The following is a 20,242-nucleotide window of genomic DNA, read 5'->3' on the forward strand; positions in this document are numbered from 1 at the left end:
GGCCACAACAGTGAGAGGCCCGCGTACCGCAAAAAAAAAAAAAAAAAAGAAGAAGAAGGGCCTTGCTCTCCCTTGATCTAGTTGGCTCTAGCTAATAGGAAGGTTAACAGAATACGAAGGAGAAAGAGCAAGTTTTGACAGTGCATTTGTCAACCCTAAGGCTGTTATTAAAAATGAAAAAGAGCCCACTCTTCAAATCTACACCTATTAAAGTTAGAGTGCTCTCTCCCCTGCCTCTTGGACGCAATAAACTAAATCAAAAACTTTGAGAAAGAAAAAACAAAAAAGGCACACAGCAACAGCCTCCTTTTCCTTTGTCTGTACTCCACTAAGAGGAATCTAACACTAGGTGCCCTTGCTGAGTTCCAGCTGAACAGGGAAATACCCTTCTAACTTGATGGCCCACTTACTCCCGTTCTTCTCCATCGTAATTCTACAGGCTCCATCCATCACTATTTTTTTCCAAAACCGGTATCTACTCAGTCTACTTACTCTGTCTTGCCCAAGCACCTCTGATGACTTCTTACTGACTACATCTTTGGCCTACATGGAAGGACCCTTGCATTCGAGCACCAACCTGCCTTCTCAGATCCTCTGCTCCCATCGGACCTAACTGAACCCCAGGCCTAAGCCCCACCTTCGTCCGTGCTTCCCTAAGAACACGCTATTTACTTTGCTAATCTCGTGACTATCCCCTGCGGGTTTCTAACCTAGAACACCTCTTTGACTCATCTTAGGGTTATGCCGCCAAGCCCCTTTCAGTATTACTCCTTCTCTCCCTCCCTTCCACACCAGCCAGCCTCTCCCGTGGCAAAATTAACCATTCCCTTCCCTAGAGCCTCCTAACATTTTGGACATCCTCTTCAAGGAGATCCTAATACTCTGCAACTTTTTTTTTTTTTTGCGGTATGCGGGCCTCTCACTGTTGTGGCCTCTCCCGTTGCGGAGCACAGGCTCCGGATGCGCAGGCTCAGCGGTCATGGCTCACCGGCCCAGCCGCCCCGCAGCACGTGGGATCCTCCCGGACCAGGGCACGAACCCGTGTCCCCTGCATCAGCAGGCGGACTCTCAACCACTGCGCCACCAGGAAAGCCCCTCTGCAACTTTTTGTTGTCATACTTTTTCACTCCCAATGGACAGACGAGAGAGGGACATTTTCCTCATCTTTTTTCCAGCCCTAACACATCCAACGCCTAGCACACTCTAGGGTGGGAAGTCGTTAAACCTCCCATTCCCATTCAGTAAACGGAATTGAACTGGGCCAGTCACTTAACCTCGGAATCTGTTTCTTCATTTGCAACATTATGAGATTCTGGCTATTCTGCCTATCTTATGGAGTTGCTATGGAAACCAAATGGGATAATGTGTGGGAAAGTACACTGAAAACTAAAAAGCACTTATGGCTACAGAGCTGTACTGCTCCTTTAGCAGAGAAGCCATGTTTCTCGTCTTTTGTAGCACACAGAAGGAAGGACCACATGTTATCAAAGAAGTCAGAGGACTGGGAGGGGACCGTGCATCATGAGGCTTTGGCAAAGAGCATGAAGCAAAACACATGGGCAGGTTATCTCCACTCAGACAAGTCAGTACCATTCCTTCCATACTATACCTCACCAACCTCCAGATTCCAGGTGGATTCTCTAGGGGTTATTCCTTCGAGTCTGTGCCATTATCCATAGACCCTAACACCACATAAAACACTATGATTAGAAGGACCTAATCAATACTAATCAGAATTCCTCCTTGGCACAAACACTGCCACTACATTCCATACGAAATTCAAGTCAGAAAAGGGTATTTAGTGGACCATGCCTTCCTAATTCCAAAATATTAATAAACCCAAACTCCAGGAAACACTGTCTTCACGTAGATCTTTTGCAATAACGTTAAAATCTCAGTTATTCAGTGCACTTCCTTTTTTTTTTTTTTTTCAGTTGCAGAAACCAAACACATGAATCAGACTACATGGTAAGCAAAGTAATCCTCAGAAGGTCAATTATACTTAGGTGAATTACTTCCCAAGATGATGTTATTTTTACTGAATTTTTTTTTTCTGGTATCAAATATTCTCTAAGAAGTCTTCTGTTGGCTGAAGTTCTATACATCGTCTTTGCCATATGCAGATTTTTACATCCCCCAAATGAAATATTTCAAAGGCTTTTTAAAAGCACTAATAGTTCATAAGGATATAAAAATGTCTTACCTCTTTGGGGAAAAAAGGTCCAAGGATAGAATAGCACATCATGGAACCTAAGTTAATGGAAGCTGCTGATATCAGTACAAAAATCTGTTCTCTTGAAAGCTGCCTGGATGTCTCCCTTGCACCTCCTGGAGGGCCATCACCTTGAAGGCAAACATGCTGTAATTACAGACATGTAATTGGGGCTACGGATCAAAGTACAGAAATGTCACTTCTGTGCACAGAAATAAACTCAAGTTAACATTTGCTGAGCTAAGGGCTATTTTGAATACAGCACATTTGATCAAATGTAACACAATCCCTGTATATCACTGCAATTTTCAAAATATATCACTTTCATTTACATACTATTCCCTATTAGGATTTCAGTGCACAATTTATCAAACCATCTGCTTTGTTTTGCCTTCACCATAAGGTCTATTTCTTTCACCTTTAATAGATTCCTTCAAGAAGGATGAGGCCACAGGGTGCTCTCCAGAGTACTGTTCTCTGAAGTATAGTGTGCTTTCTCAAGTTACTAGCTTCATATGCTACATGGACTCAATCACATTTTAAGCATGTCATGTTAGCGGTTTATTAAGAGGGTACTATTGAAGTCAAGTGAAGTGTAAGTAGGAGAAAATAAGCTAAATCATTCAACTGGAGAATTAATACTTACAATGGCAGCTCCTGGAAAGACAAGTGCCATGAATCTGTAAATCAGTGTTTTACAATAATTACAGGTCTTCTGCATCAATTAATTTAATACTTATTCCCAGGGCTAAATTTCCATTTAATTTAAAGACACGAGGTCATTTACTCAGTTCCAAACATCCAGTAAATCTATTTGCTATTTTTAAATTAAATGGTTTTGAGATAAAAGAAATTTAAGTAAGAAAAGTATATTTGAATTGCTCTATTTTTTCAGAGGTTGCCATTGTTGTCTAGAAAAAGAAATCTGTGCAACAGGAGGAAGTCTTAAGACTTAAAAATTTTGGTAGTGGATGAGGAAGGGAACTGAGAGAAAGTTAAAGGGGCGAGAGGGACAACAGTGGGGCTCGTTTTCGTTTGTCGAACAGGCACACTTATTTGAATGCATTCTTAAACACATAGTACTTAAAAGTAGAGCTACAGAGAGAAAGTCATTAGAGGCCACATCCGCACCACCCCAGTGCGCAAACTTTAACCCTTTCCAGAGAGAAAAAACACGCTGACCCGAGCCCCACTGCCAGGCCCCTCCTTTTCGAATCTCTCGCAAACAAAGCACGCTAAAGCTAATTGAATTGCTGTTAAAGAGACACGACCCAAGCCACAGAGGTACATCCGGCCTCGCTGCTCTCTGTAACCTCCTGGGGGGCGTGGGCCTTCGGGGTCCCCCGACGAGTCCATGGGCAGTGCGCGGACTCCTGCGCCGCAGCTCCCGGGTCCAAGCCCGCACCCTCGGACTCGACCTTGAACGAGCGGAAAGGCGGGCGGCGATTGCTCAGCCGGGCCCAGGCATCCCAGATTCCCTACGGGAAGCGCCCCCGGGAGTTCCACGCGGCCCTAGAGGATAGGGAGGTGCTCCGGGAGGGGGGGCGAGGGCGGGCGGAGGGCGGAGCAAGGAATTTTTTTTTAAGGCATAGGCTGTTTATGTCCACCACTTAGGATGTGCTGTACTTTTTCTCTCTGTATGAGAGGAAAAAAAAAAAAAAAAAAGGATGAGTCTATATTTCATATAGTTGAACCCCCTACCTTAAAATGAGTAAAATTTAGGAATACTAAGAGTAAGAAAGGAAGCTAGGTAGACACAGAAAAGATAGGGAACACCTAAACTTAAAAACACAAATGTGAATTAGAAAATTAGGTTCATAACGACCCCTTTTTTTTTTTAAGTGAAAGCAAGTTTATTTAGAGAGATACACATTCCATAGGCAGAATGCAGTCCGTCTCAGAAGGCAAGAGCAGCCCAGATTTTTTATTTAAAGTGTGTTATTTTTCGTAGTGGGTAAACGATGTGGTGTTTGTAATCACTGAAGCCAGACATTAGTAACATGGCAATGAATTAACTGATGTGAAGTACCCGGATTAGAAAAATATTTGCAGGAATGCTGAAGACGCATGGCGGAGTGGCTGGGAGTATCCCCCCTGAGGCAGAGGCTTGAGGTTCAGTTCAAGGCACTAGTCGGCCCTCTGTATCCTGCTTCTGCATTTCTCGAATTCAACCAAGGAGGGAGGGGACTGAAAATATATTTTTTAATTTTTTTGGAAATTTCCAAAAAACAAAATTTGAATTTGCCAAGCAGTAGCAACGATTTACATATCATTTAAATTCTCTTTACAACTATTTATACATCGTTTACACTGTATTGGGTATTATAAGTAATCTAGAAATGATTTAAAGCAAATGGAAGGGTGTGCTGTAAGATATATGCAAATTCTATGCCATTTTGTATAAGGGACTTGAGCATATGCACTGGGGAACCGATACCCTCTGATACCAAGGGATGACTGTACTAGCTGTATGTGACTTTGGACCACAGGTCAGTTTCTCCATCTGTGTGACTGGGATTATAATGCCTATCTTGTAAGATGGCTGTGAGCACTGGTGATAAACTATGTGAAGGGCTTGGCACTCGAACATGACGGCTGCTATGTTACTCTCACCCTCACAATTTTCTGGCACAAAAAAATAAGAGGCTTCACTTATCTTCAACTTATTTACTATTTGGGAAGGGTTAATGTTTGAAGACTGGGAAATTCTTAATTTGGGGCCAAGGTGAAATAAAGTAACTCAAGACCATTGAGTTACTACCTAGTGCCAAGCATTGCAAGTTCAAAGATAAGTGAGCCCCATCCAGCCTCTGCCCCTAAGCATACATACCTCCTTCTAGCAGATAAAACAGACACTGATTAACAATTTATTATAATGCAATGAGTTCTATAAGAGAAACATATTGGAAGAACTGTTTACTTTGGCTAAATGAGTCCAGGCTGGCTTCCTGAGGAAGTGATGTTACAGTGGGTCTTGAAGATTATGTAAAAATTCCTGGGTGAGCAGGCAGGTTAGAAGAGGTTTTAGAGCCATTCTAAACAGGATTAGCTCTAGCAAAGTTTCCTTGAAGCAGCCTCCAGAATCTTTATGATCTAATCCCTGCCTGTTTCCCCAATCTTATTTTATTCTGCATTCTCGCTCCAGTCTAACATCAAGTTATAGAGGAGAATTTTTTTGAATTACTTCTTTGATGACTACACCCCCCTTTTTTTTCTCTCTCTTTCTGGATTGCTCTTTATGTAGCTATTGGGTCGCTAGACTATTGGGTCCTCTTACTTATTACTCTTTTTCTCTTCTACTTTTCATCTCTTTCTCTCTTTGCTTCATCTTATTGGAAGTTTCCTTAACTTTATGTTCCAATCCTTCAACTGAATTTTTCATTTCTGTTGTCATGTATTTCCCTCTATCCTCATTCCCATTCCCTCCCCATCAGCAATCCTTCTTGCATGTTTAATACAAATTTTTTGTTTTTATATATTTTAATAAAATGCATGTTCTTGTTTTGCATCCATCTACTTTTTTTTTTTTTTGCGGTATGCGGGCCTCTCACTGCTGTGGCCCCTCCCGTTGCGGAGCACAGGCTCCGGACGCGCATGCTCAGCGGCCGTGGCTCACGGGCCCAGCCGCTCCGTGGCATGTGGGATCCTCCTGGACCGGGGCACGAACCCGCATCCCCTGCATCGGCAGACGGACTCTCAACCACTGCGCCACCAGGAAAGCCCACATCCATCTACTTTTAATTTACAATAAGATTTTGTGGTACACATATTCATACTCCTATCTTCCTCTCACATCTAACCTCTCTTTCCCATCCTCCTTCCAGATCCTTAGTGTTACGGTCGAAAATATTATCTCATTCGTCTTCTGTGGCTGCTATAACAAATAACCACAAATTTGGAGCTTAAAATAAGCTGCAGTTCTGCAGGCCAGCAGTTCAACATCAATTTCACTGAGCCAAAATCCAAAATGATCTCTTCATCTCAAGATCTTTAACTTAATCACCCTTTTTTCCAAATAAGGTAACATTTATAACTTGCAGGGATTAGGATATGGACATATCTTTGGGATCAATTATCAGCCTACCACAATCACCTATTCATATTTTTATATGTTCATGTAGACATATATACACATGTGAAACATTTTTTCTTTACAAACTAAAATGGAATAATATCGTCTCTGTTTAAATGTCACTTCCTCAGAGTTCATTCTTACCCCATATCAAAACACAGACCCATAACCTTTTTTTTTAACATCTTTATTATAGTATAACTGCTTTACAATGTGTGTTAGTTTCTGCTGTATAACAAAGTGAATCAGCTATTCATATACATACATATATCCCCATATCCCCTCCCCCTTGTGTCTCCCTCCCACCCTCCCAATCCCACCCTTCATTTTCTGCTTAAATGAGCAAAAGTTGTTTCTTTTAATAGCAACAGGGAACCCTGATTGCTACAAATGCTAGGAAGAAAAATAAAGAAGGATTAAGGGACACCATAACCCTTTGTCCCTTAATCCTTCTTTATTTTTCTTCCTAGCATTTGTAGCAATCAGGGTTCCCTGTTGCTATTAAAAGAAACAACTTTTGCTCATTTAAGCAGACACTGAATGTATCACAGGTTATTAGGTAAGGCACAGGGTTATCAGGAGGATTATGCACACCACTTAGAGGCTACGTGCCTAAAATCACAGCACAGGAGCGGCCCAGTACCCAGACTGCGTCAGCACTGCTGGAGGTAGGCACCAGACACTACAGTCAGAATCTCATCCCTACTCCCCTGGAATGCTGCCCTCCCTGCACCGGGGGGATTTCAGGTGAGGCCATCTGCTTCCACTTACTTGCTTCCATCACGTGTCAAAATCTGGTATGTTTGAAGTCAGGGAGTGAAAATTCTCCAACTTTGCTCTTTTTCAAGAGCAGTCTAAATATTCTGGGTCCTTTGAATTTCAATAGAAATGTTAGAATCAGCTCTCAATTTCTCCAAAAAAACCTGGGGGGGATTCTTATTGGGATTTTGTTGACTCTATAGATCAATTTAGAGAGAACTGACATCCAATTAATATTGTTTTTTTATTCATGAACGTGATATATCTCTCCACTGACATCAATCTTCTTTAATTTCTTTCAGAAATGTTTTGCAGTTATCATTGTAGAGGTATCTATGACATGCCTCACGTCAAGTTATTCCTAAATATTTTGGTTTTAGAAGTTATTAAAATGGATTTTTTTGACATTAACTTTTCCAATCACTTGTTGATTATATATAAAAGTAAATTAATTTTTATATTAATTTTGTATCCTGCAATCTTGCTAAATTTCCTCATTAGTTCAAACAGTTGTTTTATAGATTCTTTTAGATTTTCTGCATAATCATGTCATATATGAATGAGTTTTACTTCTTCCTTTCTGAAGTGTATGCTTTCATTTTTCACTTACTTTATTGCACTGACTAGGATTACCAGGAAAATGTTGAATAGAAGGGTTGAGAATGGAGATACTCACTTTGTTCCCAATCTTAGGAAGAAAACACTAGGTCTTCTACCATTAAGTATGAGGCTAGCTGTCGATTTTTCATATGTACATTTTATCAGATTGAGGAAATTCTCATATTTCTAATGTATTGAGGGACATTAACATGAATTGGTGTTGGATTTTTATCAGAAGTGTCTTTTGAATTTATTGTAAATAATTTTTCTTATTTATTTTTCTGATATGATAAACTGATCAATTTTCTACTGTTAATCCAACCTTGCATTCTTGGGATAAACCCAATTTAGGACATACAGTATTATCTTTTTTATATAAGGTGGGTTCAATTTGCTAAATTGGATAAGGATTTTTTACCTATGCTTATGAGTAATGTTGTCTTGTAATTTTCTTTTCTTTTGTCAGGTTTTGGTATCATAGTAATCCTGGACTTGTAAAACAAGATGGAAGTTTTGCCTACTCCCAATATTTTCTGGATGAGTTTGTATGAGATTAGTGTTATTTTTTCCTTAAATGTCTGATAGAATTCACCAGCGAAACCACTGCTTTCACTTTCTTTTGACTTATTTTGCCCTTATTTTTTATACTTTAGAAACATATCATTGATGTTAGCCCTTTCTTCTTTTCTAATATTAGCACAAAAGGTTTTAAATTTCTCTCTATGCACTACATCCTGCAAATTATCATATAATTTGAAATATTTTCTAATTTTCCTTATTTATTTATTTTTCCCATGGATTAATAAGAAGTGTGTTTCTAATTTTCAATTATTGGGGGATTTTCCAGATATCTTTATATTATTGATTTCTGATTTAATTTTATTGTGGAATATTTCTATCCTGGAAATTTCAATCTCTTAAAATTTATTGAAAGTTGTCTTATAGCATGGCATGCATCCATCTTTGTAAACCGTATCATGTGCACTTAAAAATAATAATATTCTACTGTTGTTGGATGTAGTATTTTATAAAAGTTATTAGGTCAGAGTGAAGGAACAAGATAAAAACCCAGAAAAACAACTAAATGAAGTGGAGATACGCAATCTTCCAGAAAAAGAATTCAGAATAATGATAGTGAAGATGATCCAGGACCTCGGAAAAAGAATGGAGGCAAAGATCGAGAAGATGCAAAAAATGTTTAACAAAGACCTAGAAGAATTAAAGAACAAACAAACAGAGATGAACAATACAATAACTGAAATGAAAAATACACTAGAAAGAATCAATAGCAGAATAACTGAGGCAGAAGAATGGATAAGTGATCTGGAAGACAGAACGGTGGAATTCACTGCTGCGGAACAGAATAAAGAAAAAAGAATGAAAAGAAATGAAGACAGCCTAAGAGACCTCTGGGACAACATTAAATGCAACAAGATTTGCATTAGAGGGGTCCCAGAAGGAGAAAAGAGAGAGAAAGGACCCGAGAAAATATTTGAAGAGATTATAGTGAAAAACTTCCCTAACATGGGAAAGGAAATAGCCACCCAAGTCCAGGAAGTGCAGAGAGTCCCTGGCAGGATAAACCCAAGGATAAACATGCCGAGACACATAGTAATCAAATTGACAAAAATTAAAGACAAAGAAAAAGTATTAAAAGCAACAAGGGACAAATGACAACATACAAGGGAACTCCCATAGGGTTAACAGCTGATTTCTCAGCAGAAACTCTACAAGCCAGAAGGGAGTGGCACAATATACTTAAGGTGATGAAAGGGAAGAACCTACAACCAAGATTACTCTACCCGGCAAGGATCTCATTCAGATTCGATGGAGAAATCAAAAGCTTTACACAGAAGCAAAAGCTAAGAGAATTCTGCACCACCAAACCACCTCTACAACAAATGCTAAAGGAACTTCTCTAAGTGAGAAACACAAGAGAAGAAAAGGACCTGCAAAACAAACCTATAATTATTAAGAAAATGGTTATAGAAACATACATATTGATAATTACCTTAAATGTGAATGGATTAAATGCTCCAACCAAAAGACAGGCTCATTGAAAGGATACAAAAACAAGACCCATATATATGCTGTCTACAAGAGACCCACTTCAGACCTAGGGACACATACAGACTGAAAGTGAGAGGATGGAAAAAGATATTCCATGCAAATGGAAATCAAAAGAAAGCTGGAGTAGCAATAGTCATATCAGATAAAATAGACTTTAAAATAAAAAAGGTTACAATTATAAATATATATGCACCCAACATAGGAGCACCTCAATACACAAGGCAAATGCTAACAGCTATAAAAGAGGAAATCGACAGTAACACAATAATAGTGGGGGACTTTAACACCTCACTTACACCAATGGACAGATCATCCAGACAGAAAATTAATAAGGAAACACAAGCTTTAAATGACACAATAGACCAGATAGATTTAATTGATATTTATAGGACATTCCATCCAAAACCAGCAGATTACACTTTCTTTTCAAGTGCACACGGAACATTCTCCAGGATAGAACACATCTTGGGTCACAAACAAAGCCTCAGTAAATTTAGGAAAATTGAAATCATATCAAGCATCTGTTCTGACCACAACGCTATGAGATTAGAAATCAATTACAGGGAAAAAAGTGTAAAAAACACAAACATATGGAGGCTAAACAATATGTTACTAAATAACCAAGAGATCACTGAAGAAATCAAAAAGTAAATAAAAAAATACCTAGAGACAAATGACAAAGAAAACATGACAATCCAAACCTATGGGATGGAGCAAAAGCAGTTCTAAGAGGGAAGTTTATAGCAATACAAGCCTACCTCAAGAAACAAGAAAAATCTGAAATAAACAATATAACCTTACACCTAAAGGAACTAGAGAAAGAAGAACAAACAAAACCCAAAGTTAGCAGAAGGAAAGAAATCATAAAGATCAGAGCAGACATAAATGAAATAGAAACAAAGAAAACAATAGCAAAGATCAATAAAACTAAAAGCTGGTTCTTTGAGAAGACAAACAAAATTGATAAACCTTTAGCCAGACTCAACAAGAAAAAGAGGGAAAGGACTCAAATCAGTAAGATTAGAAGTGAAAAAGGAGAAGTTACTGCGGACACCGCAGAAATACAAAGCATCCAAAGAGACTACTACAAGCAATTCTATGCCAATAAAATGGACAACCTGGAAGAAATGGACAAATTCTTAGAAAGATATAACCTTCCAAGACTGAACAAGGAAGAAATAGGGAATATGAACAGACCAATCACAAGTAATGAAATTGAAACTGTGATTAAAAATCTTCCAACAAACAAACACCCAGGACCAGATGGCTTCATAGGCGAATTCCATCAAACATGTAGAGAAGGGCTAACATCGATCCTTCTCAAACTCTTCCAAAAAACTGCAGAGGAAGGAACACTCCCAAACTCATTCTATGAGGTCACCATCACCCTGATACCAAAACATGATAAGGATACTACAAAAAAAAAGAAAATTACAAACGAATATCACTGAGGAGTATAGATGTAAAAATCCTCAACAAAATACTAGCAGACAGAATCCAACAACACATTAAAAGGATCATACACCATGATCAAGTAGGATTTATCCCAGGGATGCAAGGATTCTTCAATATACGCAAATCAATCAATGTGATACACCATATTAACAAATTGAAGGATAAAAACTATTTGATAATCTCAATAGATGCAGAGAAGTTTTTGAAAAAATTCCACACCCACTTATGATAAAAGCTCTCCAGAAAGTAGGCATAGAGGGAACCTACCTCAATATAATAAAGGCCATATATGACAAATCCACAGCCAACATCATTCTCAATGGAGAAAACCTGAAACCATTTCCACTAAGATCAGGAACAAGATAAGGTTGCCCACTCTCACCACTATTATTCAACATAGTTTTGGAAGGTTTAGACACAGCAATCAGAGAAGAAAAAGAAATAAAAGGAATCCAAATCAGAAAAGAAGAAGTACAGCTCTCACTGTTTGCAGATAACATGATACTATACACAGAGAATCCTAAAGAAGCCAGAAAACTACCAGAGCTAATCAATGAATTTGGTAAAGTTGCAGGATACAAAATTAATGCACAGATATCTCTTGCATTCCTATACACTAATAATAAAAAATCTGAAAGAGAAATTAAGGAAACACTCCCATTTACCATTGCAACAAAAAGAATAAAATAGCTAGGAATAAACCTACCTAGGGAGACAAAAGACCTGTATGCAGAAAACTATAAGACACTGATGAAAGAAATTAAAGATGATACCAGCAGATGGAGAGATATACCGTGTTCTTGGATTGGAAGAATCAATATTGTGAAAATGACTATACTACCCAAAGCAATCTACAGAGTCAATGCAATCCCTATCAAATTACCAATGGCATTTTTTACAGAACTAGAACAAAATATCTTAACATTTGTATAGAGGCACAAAAGACCCCGAATAGCCAAAGCAGTCTTGAGGGAAAAAAATGGAGCTAGAGGAATCAGACTCCCTGACTTCAGACTATACTACAAAGCTACAGTAATCATGACAATATGGTACTGGCACAAAACCAGAAGTATAGATCAATGGAACAGGATAGAAAGCCCAGAGATAAACCCACGCACCTATGGTCAAGTAATCTATGACAAAAGAGGCAAGGATATACAATGGAGAAAAGACAGTCTCTTCAATAAGTGGTGCTGGGAAAACTGGACAGCTACATGTAAAAGAATGAAATTAGAACATTCCCTAACACCATACACAAAAATAAACTCAAAGTAGATTAGAGACCTAAATGTAAGACCGGACACTATGAAACTCTTAGAGGAAACCATAGGAAGAACATTCTTTGACATAAATCACAGCAAGATCTTTTTTGATCTACCTCCTAGAGCAATGGAAATAAAAACAAAAATAAACAAATGGGACCTAATGAAACTTAAAAGCTTTTGCAAAGCAAAGGAAATTACAAACAAGGTGAAAAGAGAACCCTCAGAATGGGAGAAAATATTTGCAAACGAATCAACGGACAAAGGATTAATCTCCAAAATATATAAACAGTTCATGCAGCTCAATATTAAAGAAACAAACAACCCAATCCAAAAATGGGCAGACCTAAATAGACATTTCTCCAAAGAAAACATACAGATGGCCAAGAAGCACATGAAAAGCTGCTCAACATCACTAATTATTAGAGAAATTCAAATCAAAACTACAATGAGGTATCACCTCACACCAGTTAGAATGGGCATCATCAGAAAATCTAGAGGGTGTGGAGAAAAGGGAACCCTCTTGCACTGTTGGTGGGAATGTAAATTGATACAGTCACTATGGAGAACAGTATGGAGGTTCCTTAGAAAACTAAAAACAGAATTACCATATGACCCAGGAATCCCACTCCTGGGCATATACCCTGAGAAAACCATAATTCAAAAAGACACATGCACCCCAATGTTCACTGCAGCACTATCCACAATAGCCAGGTCATGGAAGCAACCTAAATGTCCATTGACAGACGAATGGATAAAGAAGATGTGGTACATATATACAATGGAATATTACTCAGCCATAAAATGGAACAAAATTGTCATTTGTAGAGACGTGGATGGATCTAGAGACTGTCATACAGAATGAAGTAAGTCAGCAAGAGAAAAACAAATATCGTACAAATATTCCACACGTATATGTGGAATGTAGAAAAATGGTACAGATGAACTGGTTTGCAGCACAGAAATAGAGACACAGATGTAGAGAACAAACGTATGGACACCAAGGAGGGAAAGTGGTAGGATGAATTGGGAGATTGGGATTGACATATATACACTAATATGTATAAAATAGGTAACTAATAAGAACCTGCTGTATAAAAAAATTAAATTAAATTTTAAAAAATTGCATCTCTTCCAAAAGAAAAAAGGGAAAGTCCTGGCCATCTGCTTTCACTGCAAGGGCATGGGTTCAATCTTCAGTCCCTAGTCGGGGAACTTAGATCCTACAAGACTTGCGGCCAAATAAATAAATATGCATCTCTTATAGACAGAATATAGTTGATGTTTTAAAAATCCATTCTAATGATCTCTGTCTTTTAATTTGAGCAGATAGTCTATTTACATTTAAGATGAGTATTGACATGGTTGGATTTAAGTCTACTGTTTTATATCTCCCCATCTGTTATTTTTATTAATTTCTTCTTTCTTTTCTTTTTATTTAATTGAAAACAAGTTTTGGAATTACATTTTAATTTATCTGTTGTGTTTTTAGGTATGTCTCTTTGAATTATATTTTAGTGTTTGCTTAGGGTTTACAAAACACATTTCTAACGTTTCTGATCTATTTTGAGTTAATATTGTAGCACTTCATGCAAAACATAAGAACCTTACCCCCATATAGGTCCACTTATGCTGTGCCAGCTGCTAATCATTTATATTCTAGTTTTCATAAGCATTATATCTAGAAATGATATAAGTCCATAATAAAATGTTATAACTTTTGCTTCAAATGTTTACATGTATTTTTTAATTAATAAGAAAAATAATGTATCATGAATGATACATTGCAGAGACTCTGGATTCTCTTTTATTCTTTCAAAGAATATTGATTTTTTTTTTCTTTTTAAATTTCAGCAGAGGTAATCCACCTTGACTCAAACTTTATAATCTGTTTCTCCAGTGATGGGAAGTAGCTGAAATCTCTGTGTATTTTCTTTAGCTTTAATTGTGCTGCTTTGAGTTTACCCCATGCATGTGTAGCTTGGGGCCAGTCAGAGATTTAGCTGGGTCTATACACAGAATATCGGTCTGCCCCTCTCTGGCTCTCTCCTTTCTGGGATTTCCCCCCTGCCCTCCATTTTCAGCAGCTGCGATTGCTCTAAACTCTGTCCTCTGGTTTTCAGGGCAGTAAAACTGAGGACCTCTGACTATTAGTTGTTCCATGTGGCACTGGGGGCTCCCCTCATACTAAAAGCCATAAAAATGGGAATTCAGCCAGTGCCATTCCTTTTCCCCGCCCTCCAGTTCTGTCTGCTTTTGGTCACTCTCCAGTATCTTCAGGAAGTTGTTTCTAAAATGTTTAGGCTTACATTTATTATCTGCAAGAGGGTTAGTCTTGCAGAACCACTAGTAATTAATATTTATTGTATTTTATTAAATTATCTGTTACGGACTGGGTGAAAAATCTTCATTTAGTCAAACAGTTAGTCAGATAGTTTGAGAAGCACTAACTTAAGAGACTTTGTAAAAGTTCCTGTAACCAAGATCCCTGGAACTATCCTGTTTCTACCACTCCCTGAACCTGATTGCTCAGCAAACCCTTTTATTTCCTGAGCCACTTTTTTGTTTGTTTAATGTTGACCATAAGTTATTCTGTTCCATACATAAGGACTATAATTGATACAATATTGAAAATACAAGTTTTCTATAATGAACATGCTTACTTGTCCTAATATAAAAAAGCAACAGCTGGGACTTCCCTGGTGTCCAGTGGTTAAGACTCTGCCCTTCCACTGCAGGCGGTGCAGGTTCAATTCCTGGTCAGGGAACTAAGATCCCCATGATGCGCTCACAGCCAAAAAAAAAAAGGAACAGCTGTACTTACAAATAAAGAAATCACCTATAACCTGGAGACACAGGAGGGAAGCTGGCATCAGCTACAGCTCAGTGTCTTGTGGCTGAAGTCATATGATATCAGAAAATGACTATGGCAGACCACACAGATGTTCAACATTTACTAAAAGTTAAAATTATTGTTTCAGGGCTTCCCTGGTGGCGCAGTAGTTGAGAATATGCCGCCAATGCAGGGGACACGGGTTCGAGCCCTGGTCTGGGAAGATCCCACATGCCACGTAGCAACTAGGCCTGTGAGCCACAACTGCTGAGCCTGCGCGTCTGGAGCCCGTGCTCCGCAACAAGAGAGACTGAGATAGTGAGAGGCCTGCGCACTGCGATGAAAAGTGGCCCCCGCTCGCCGCAACTAGAGAAAGCCCACGCACAGAAACGAAGACCCAACACAGCCAAAAATAAATATATAAATTAATTAATTAAAAAGTTATTGTTTCAAAGTGGTGACACAGAATATCCAAACCAAAAGAGTGTTTAAAAGCATCTCATTCAATTCTCTACTTCATTTTACAGATGAAGCACTTGAGAGGCAGAAACTAGAAGTGTTTTGACCAGAACTACAGAGTCAGAAAACGGTAGAGGAGTGATTATGGAACTAGGACTTTTTTTTTTTCTTTAATATAGCTCTAGTTTTAAGCACAGCAGTGGTCCTGGCTTCATTTCAATGATTCTGCAATAAGAACTGCAATTGTCAAACACATGTTAGATCATAAGGACCCATTTTTCAAAAAAAAGTTACACAGATAACAGCAGAGCTGGTCTACAGGAAGTAGCATTGGGATCCGGAGTCCTGCACACCCAGGTTCTCCTTGTACCCCAAGTGAATAAATTTAATGTTAATTTAGGGTTTGCTCTATTAGCCACTATTTACTTCATTTATAAATTGCTTGTGTTGTTGGTTTATAATTAGTTTATTCATAAACTTTAAGTATTGCCTCTAATTATCTTCCTCGGTACGTTTCGTTCCTACACGTCCCGAATCAGCCCTGTAGTGAGCAGCCATGGTGCCCAGAGAGCTCTGCATAGCATCCGGTAGCAAGAAAAACAAGGGCTGAGGAAACAATGTTAGTAATACTTAAGAACACTTAGGTGAGAATTACACAAAAACCTCAAAATATATAGGCTTTATACTTGGCAATACAATAAATTAGCCCCACTGTCCCGCACAACCTTTTTTTTTCCTTTAATAAACTGGGTTTTCAATGGAAGGCTTTAAATAGTAATTTTCCAAACTACTACTTACAGCCTTTATTAATCTATTCCACTCTTATGCGTCTACTTTATTTATTTTTTATTCTCTTCCCTCTCACCAACTTTCTCCTTTTCCTTTGATTCATCTCTTGATATAATAGGATTCTTTTTTCTTTGGCCCAAACCTTTTTTCAGCTACAACTATTTTTCTTCACTATGTTTAAAACCATATGCTACATAAGCCAAGGCTAGACCTATATGTTCTGGAGCTGCAGCAGGATAATATTTTTGAGTTTTCTCATGTTTCTTAACTTCCATTTCCATCCATTATATTTATTTCTACCCCCAAAGGTAGGAACATTTTAAAAGTTTTCAAATGAAAAGTGGTTTTCTGGGATGCCCAAAGCCTCCAGCTAACTCACAACAGGCACTCATTTATGACAACAGTTGCCAACATGGTTTTATTGTTGGTGTGCCGACTACACAGATGCTTAATCTTATTTCATTCCATGAATTCATTCAGTACATGTTGGTTTAATGACTCCAATATGTAAGTCACTGTACTAAATGCTAGATGCTTTAGGACAGGAGGAAGGTAATATTAAGAATCTTTCCATATATTCTCATGTGAAGTTCTTTATAAGGTAAGTAACTACTTAGCAGGCACAGTGGCAAACACTTTCAACAACTATCTCTTTTTACTCTTCACGATATTCTAGCATTATCACCACTTTACTGACTCGGAAAAATAAGTCATTTGCCAAAGGCCACAGAGAGGGCTGGAATTGGAACTCAGCTCAACTGGACCCCACCACCCCATGATATAAAATCTTTCGTGTGTACTGGTTTAGCTTCTGTTACCAGTGCTGGTCTTTCTTTCTTTCTTTTTTTTTTTAAGTTAGCTTTTATTGGAGTATAGTTGCTTTACAATGTTGTGTTAGTTTCAACTGTACAGCAAAATGAATCAGCTGTACATATACATCTATCCCCTCTTTTTTGGATTTCCTTCTCATCTAGGTCACCACAGTGCATTAAGTAGAGTTCCCTGTGTTATACAGTATGTTCTCATTAGTTATCTATTTTAGACATAGTATCAATAGTGTATATATGTCAATCCCAATCTCCCAATTCCTCCCACCCTCCTCTTCCCCCTTAGTATCCATACATTTGTCCTCTATGTCTATGTCTCTATTTCTGCTTTACAAATAAGTTCATCTATAACATTTTTCTAGATTCCACATATATGCATTAATATGCAGTATTTGTTTTTCTCTTTCTTACTTACTTCACTCTGTTTGACACTAAGTCCATCCACATCTCTACAAATGACCCAATCTCATTCCTTTTTATGGCTGAGTAATATTCCATTGTATATATGTACCACATCTTTATCCATTCCTCTGTTGATGGACATTTAGTTTGCTTCCATGACCTGGCTATTGCAAATAGTGCTGCAGTGAACATTGGGGTGCATGTGTCTTTTTGAATTATAGTTTTCTCAGGGTATATGCCCAACAGTGGGATTGCTGGGTCATATGGTAGTTCTATTTTTAGTTTTTTAAGGAATCTCCATACTGTTTTCCATAGTGCCAGCTCTAGTCTTTCAACTAAACTTTTTGCAGTTCAACTCAAAGATCTTTCCTATCATTTAATCTGTTCCACATCCCCTTCTTCTTTCACATCTGTCGTGGGTTGAATCGTGTCCCCCCAAAATACAAAGCTTAAAGTCCCAACCTCAGCACCCCATATCAAGACCTTATTTGGAAATAGAATTGTTCTAGACGTAATTAATTAAGATGAGGTCATACTGGCATAGGGTAAGCCCCTAATCTAGTATAATGGTATCCTTATAAAAAGGAAAAAATTTGCACACAGAGACAGATATGTACACAGGGAGAACATCAGGTGAAGATTGGAGTTACACTGCCACAAGCCAAGGAACACCAAGTTTGCTGGCAAACCTCAGAAAATAAAGAGGAAGGCATGGAACAGATTCCCCCTCACCGCCTTATAGGTAACCAATGCTGCAGATACCTTAATTTCAAACTTCCTGCCTTCAAAACTGTGAGAGGATAACTTTGTTGTTTACGCTACCAGTTTGTGATACTTTGTTACGGCAGCCCTAGCTAACTAATACATCTACACTTGGATGATTCAGAAACCCACATTTCTACTGCTCTCTCTTTTTCTAACACTCCAATATTCCCTTTCTCCAACTGCGCGACTTTTTAGCACAATAAGGTAGAACCAGTCATACCGTTGCCAAATGTGAGGTGCAAAGAGTTATCTTTGAAATCTACGATCTCCCTCCCACAGTTGGGCAATCATCCAAATGGCTGAAGGGTTAGAAGCATGAGCTTTGAAGTCCATTGGGCTCAAATATCAGTTTCCACATTTACTAGCTGTATGATCTTGGGCAACTCTTGAGTTACTTTCCCTGTTAAAGGGGGCTAACACCACCACTATCACATGGAATTTCAATGATTAAGGGAGAAAATATATGATAATAATTTAGCACACAAACTGGCATGTAGAAAGTACTAAACAAAATTACTTATTATCATTATTGTTTCTAAAATAAACTTTAGAATTTATTTCTCATATGTATTTCAGATACACATTTGTGTACATTATGTAAGTATGATGATCTGCTGGTATGAGAGTGACTCTACCTATTATGTTCTATTTGGTTTGTCTTTCACCTTTGGCAATATCTAAAATGGAGAGGGCGTGACCTTAAAATAGTGAAGTAGGAGAATCTATATTAGAGAATCCTTGAATCACTAGTGTGTCCTTTAACTTTATCCCTGAGATTAGAACCAGTTATATAACTAGGACATCAAAACAAAAATGCAGCTCCAGTTCTAAGAAGGGAAGTTTCAAACTGATAGAAAAAGCATTTATTAAGGTGAAATATTAACGCCCATGATACCTGAGTCTAAAAGGTATTTAATCATTTTTCCCCTACATAAATACGTTGTTTGGCAATGATTATTTTCCCATGTCTTTACCAAATTCCGTGCCTCCTCCTTAAGATTTTTTTGGGGGTGGGTGGGTTAGAAATCTACTAATATGCTTAGCATATTAACTTTTATTAACTTTAGATGAAAAATTTGCTGAAACACTATCACATTTCCTTTCAAAAATACGTGTTGGGCTTCCCTGGTGGCGCAGTGGTTGAGAGTCCGCCTGCCGATGCAGGGGACACGGGTTCGTGCCCTGGTCCGGGAGGATCCAGCATGCCGCGGAGCGGCTGGGCCCGTGAGCCATGGCCGCTGAGCCTGCGCGTCCGGAGCCTGTACTCCACAACGGGAGAGGCCACAGCAGTGAGAGGCCCGAGTACAGAAAAAAAAAAAAAAAAAAAAAAAAAAAAAAAAATACGTGTTAAGGTAAAAAAGACAAGGGGGTATCCATGCCTTTGGCCTTACTCTTTTCTTCACTTAGAATAATTTCTTTCCTTCTACCCTTCCTGTTTGAAATCCTTTCTCTTTTTTTTGTTTCTTTCTCTTTTTTTTAGACAGTTTCTAACGCTGCCACAGCCTAAAGGCCTTCTTACCTTCCCACTTTGTACATCCCCTGAGGCCTTTACGTATCCTCATCTTTGGCTCAAATCTTAATCCCACCACAAACATGAGAGCAGCAGAAATAAACATTCTCATCTTCATAAACTCTGCAGTATTTTTTAAAATTAATTTATTTATTATCTTCGGCTGCGTTGGGTCTTTGTTGCTGCGCATGGGCTTTCTCTAGTTGCGGCAAGTGGGGACTACTCTT

At 38.4% G+C, this 20,242-nt stretch overlaps 1 protein-coding gene across 8 annotated transcripts in view; it reads right to left on the reverse strand.

Annotated features, from left to right (window-relative positions):
• Positions 1-20,242, reverse strand: part of SLC18B1 (solute carrier family 18 member B1) — a 45,351-nt gene that overhangs the window by 23,830 nt on the left and 1,279 nt on the right. For 2 of the 8 annotated variants that reach the window (XM_033867746.2, XM_033867745.2), the window contains one exon: positions 2,204-2,343. The exons of 2 other annotated variants lie outside the window; for them this stretch is intronic. In XM_033867746.2, the coding sequence (XP_033723637.1) occupies positions 2,204-2,245 (42 nt within the window). In that variant the 5' untranslated portion in view covers positions 2,246-2,343. Of the gene's footprint in view, positions 1-2,203; positions 2,344-2,630; positions 3,749-20,242 lie in introns of those variants that run through there. 4 more of the 8 variants (XM_033867742.2, XM_033867740.2, XM_033867744.2 and 1 more) reach the window with 4 other exon arrangements.

This window comes from Tursiops truncatus, chromosome 12 (assembly GCF_011762595.2).
Source record: "Tursiops truncatus isolate mTurTru1 chromosome 12, mTurTru1.mat.Y, whole genome shotgun sequence".
Classification (NCBI taxonomy): Eukaryota; Metazoa; Chordata; class Mammalia; order Artiodactyla; family Delphinidae; genus Tursiops; species Tursiops truncatus.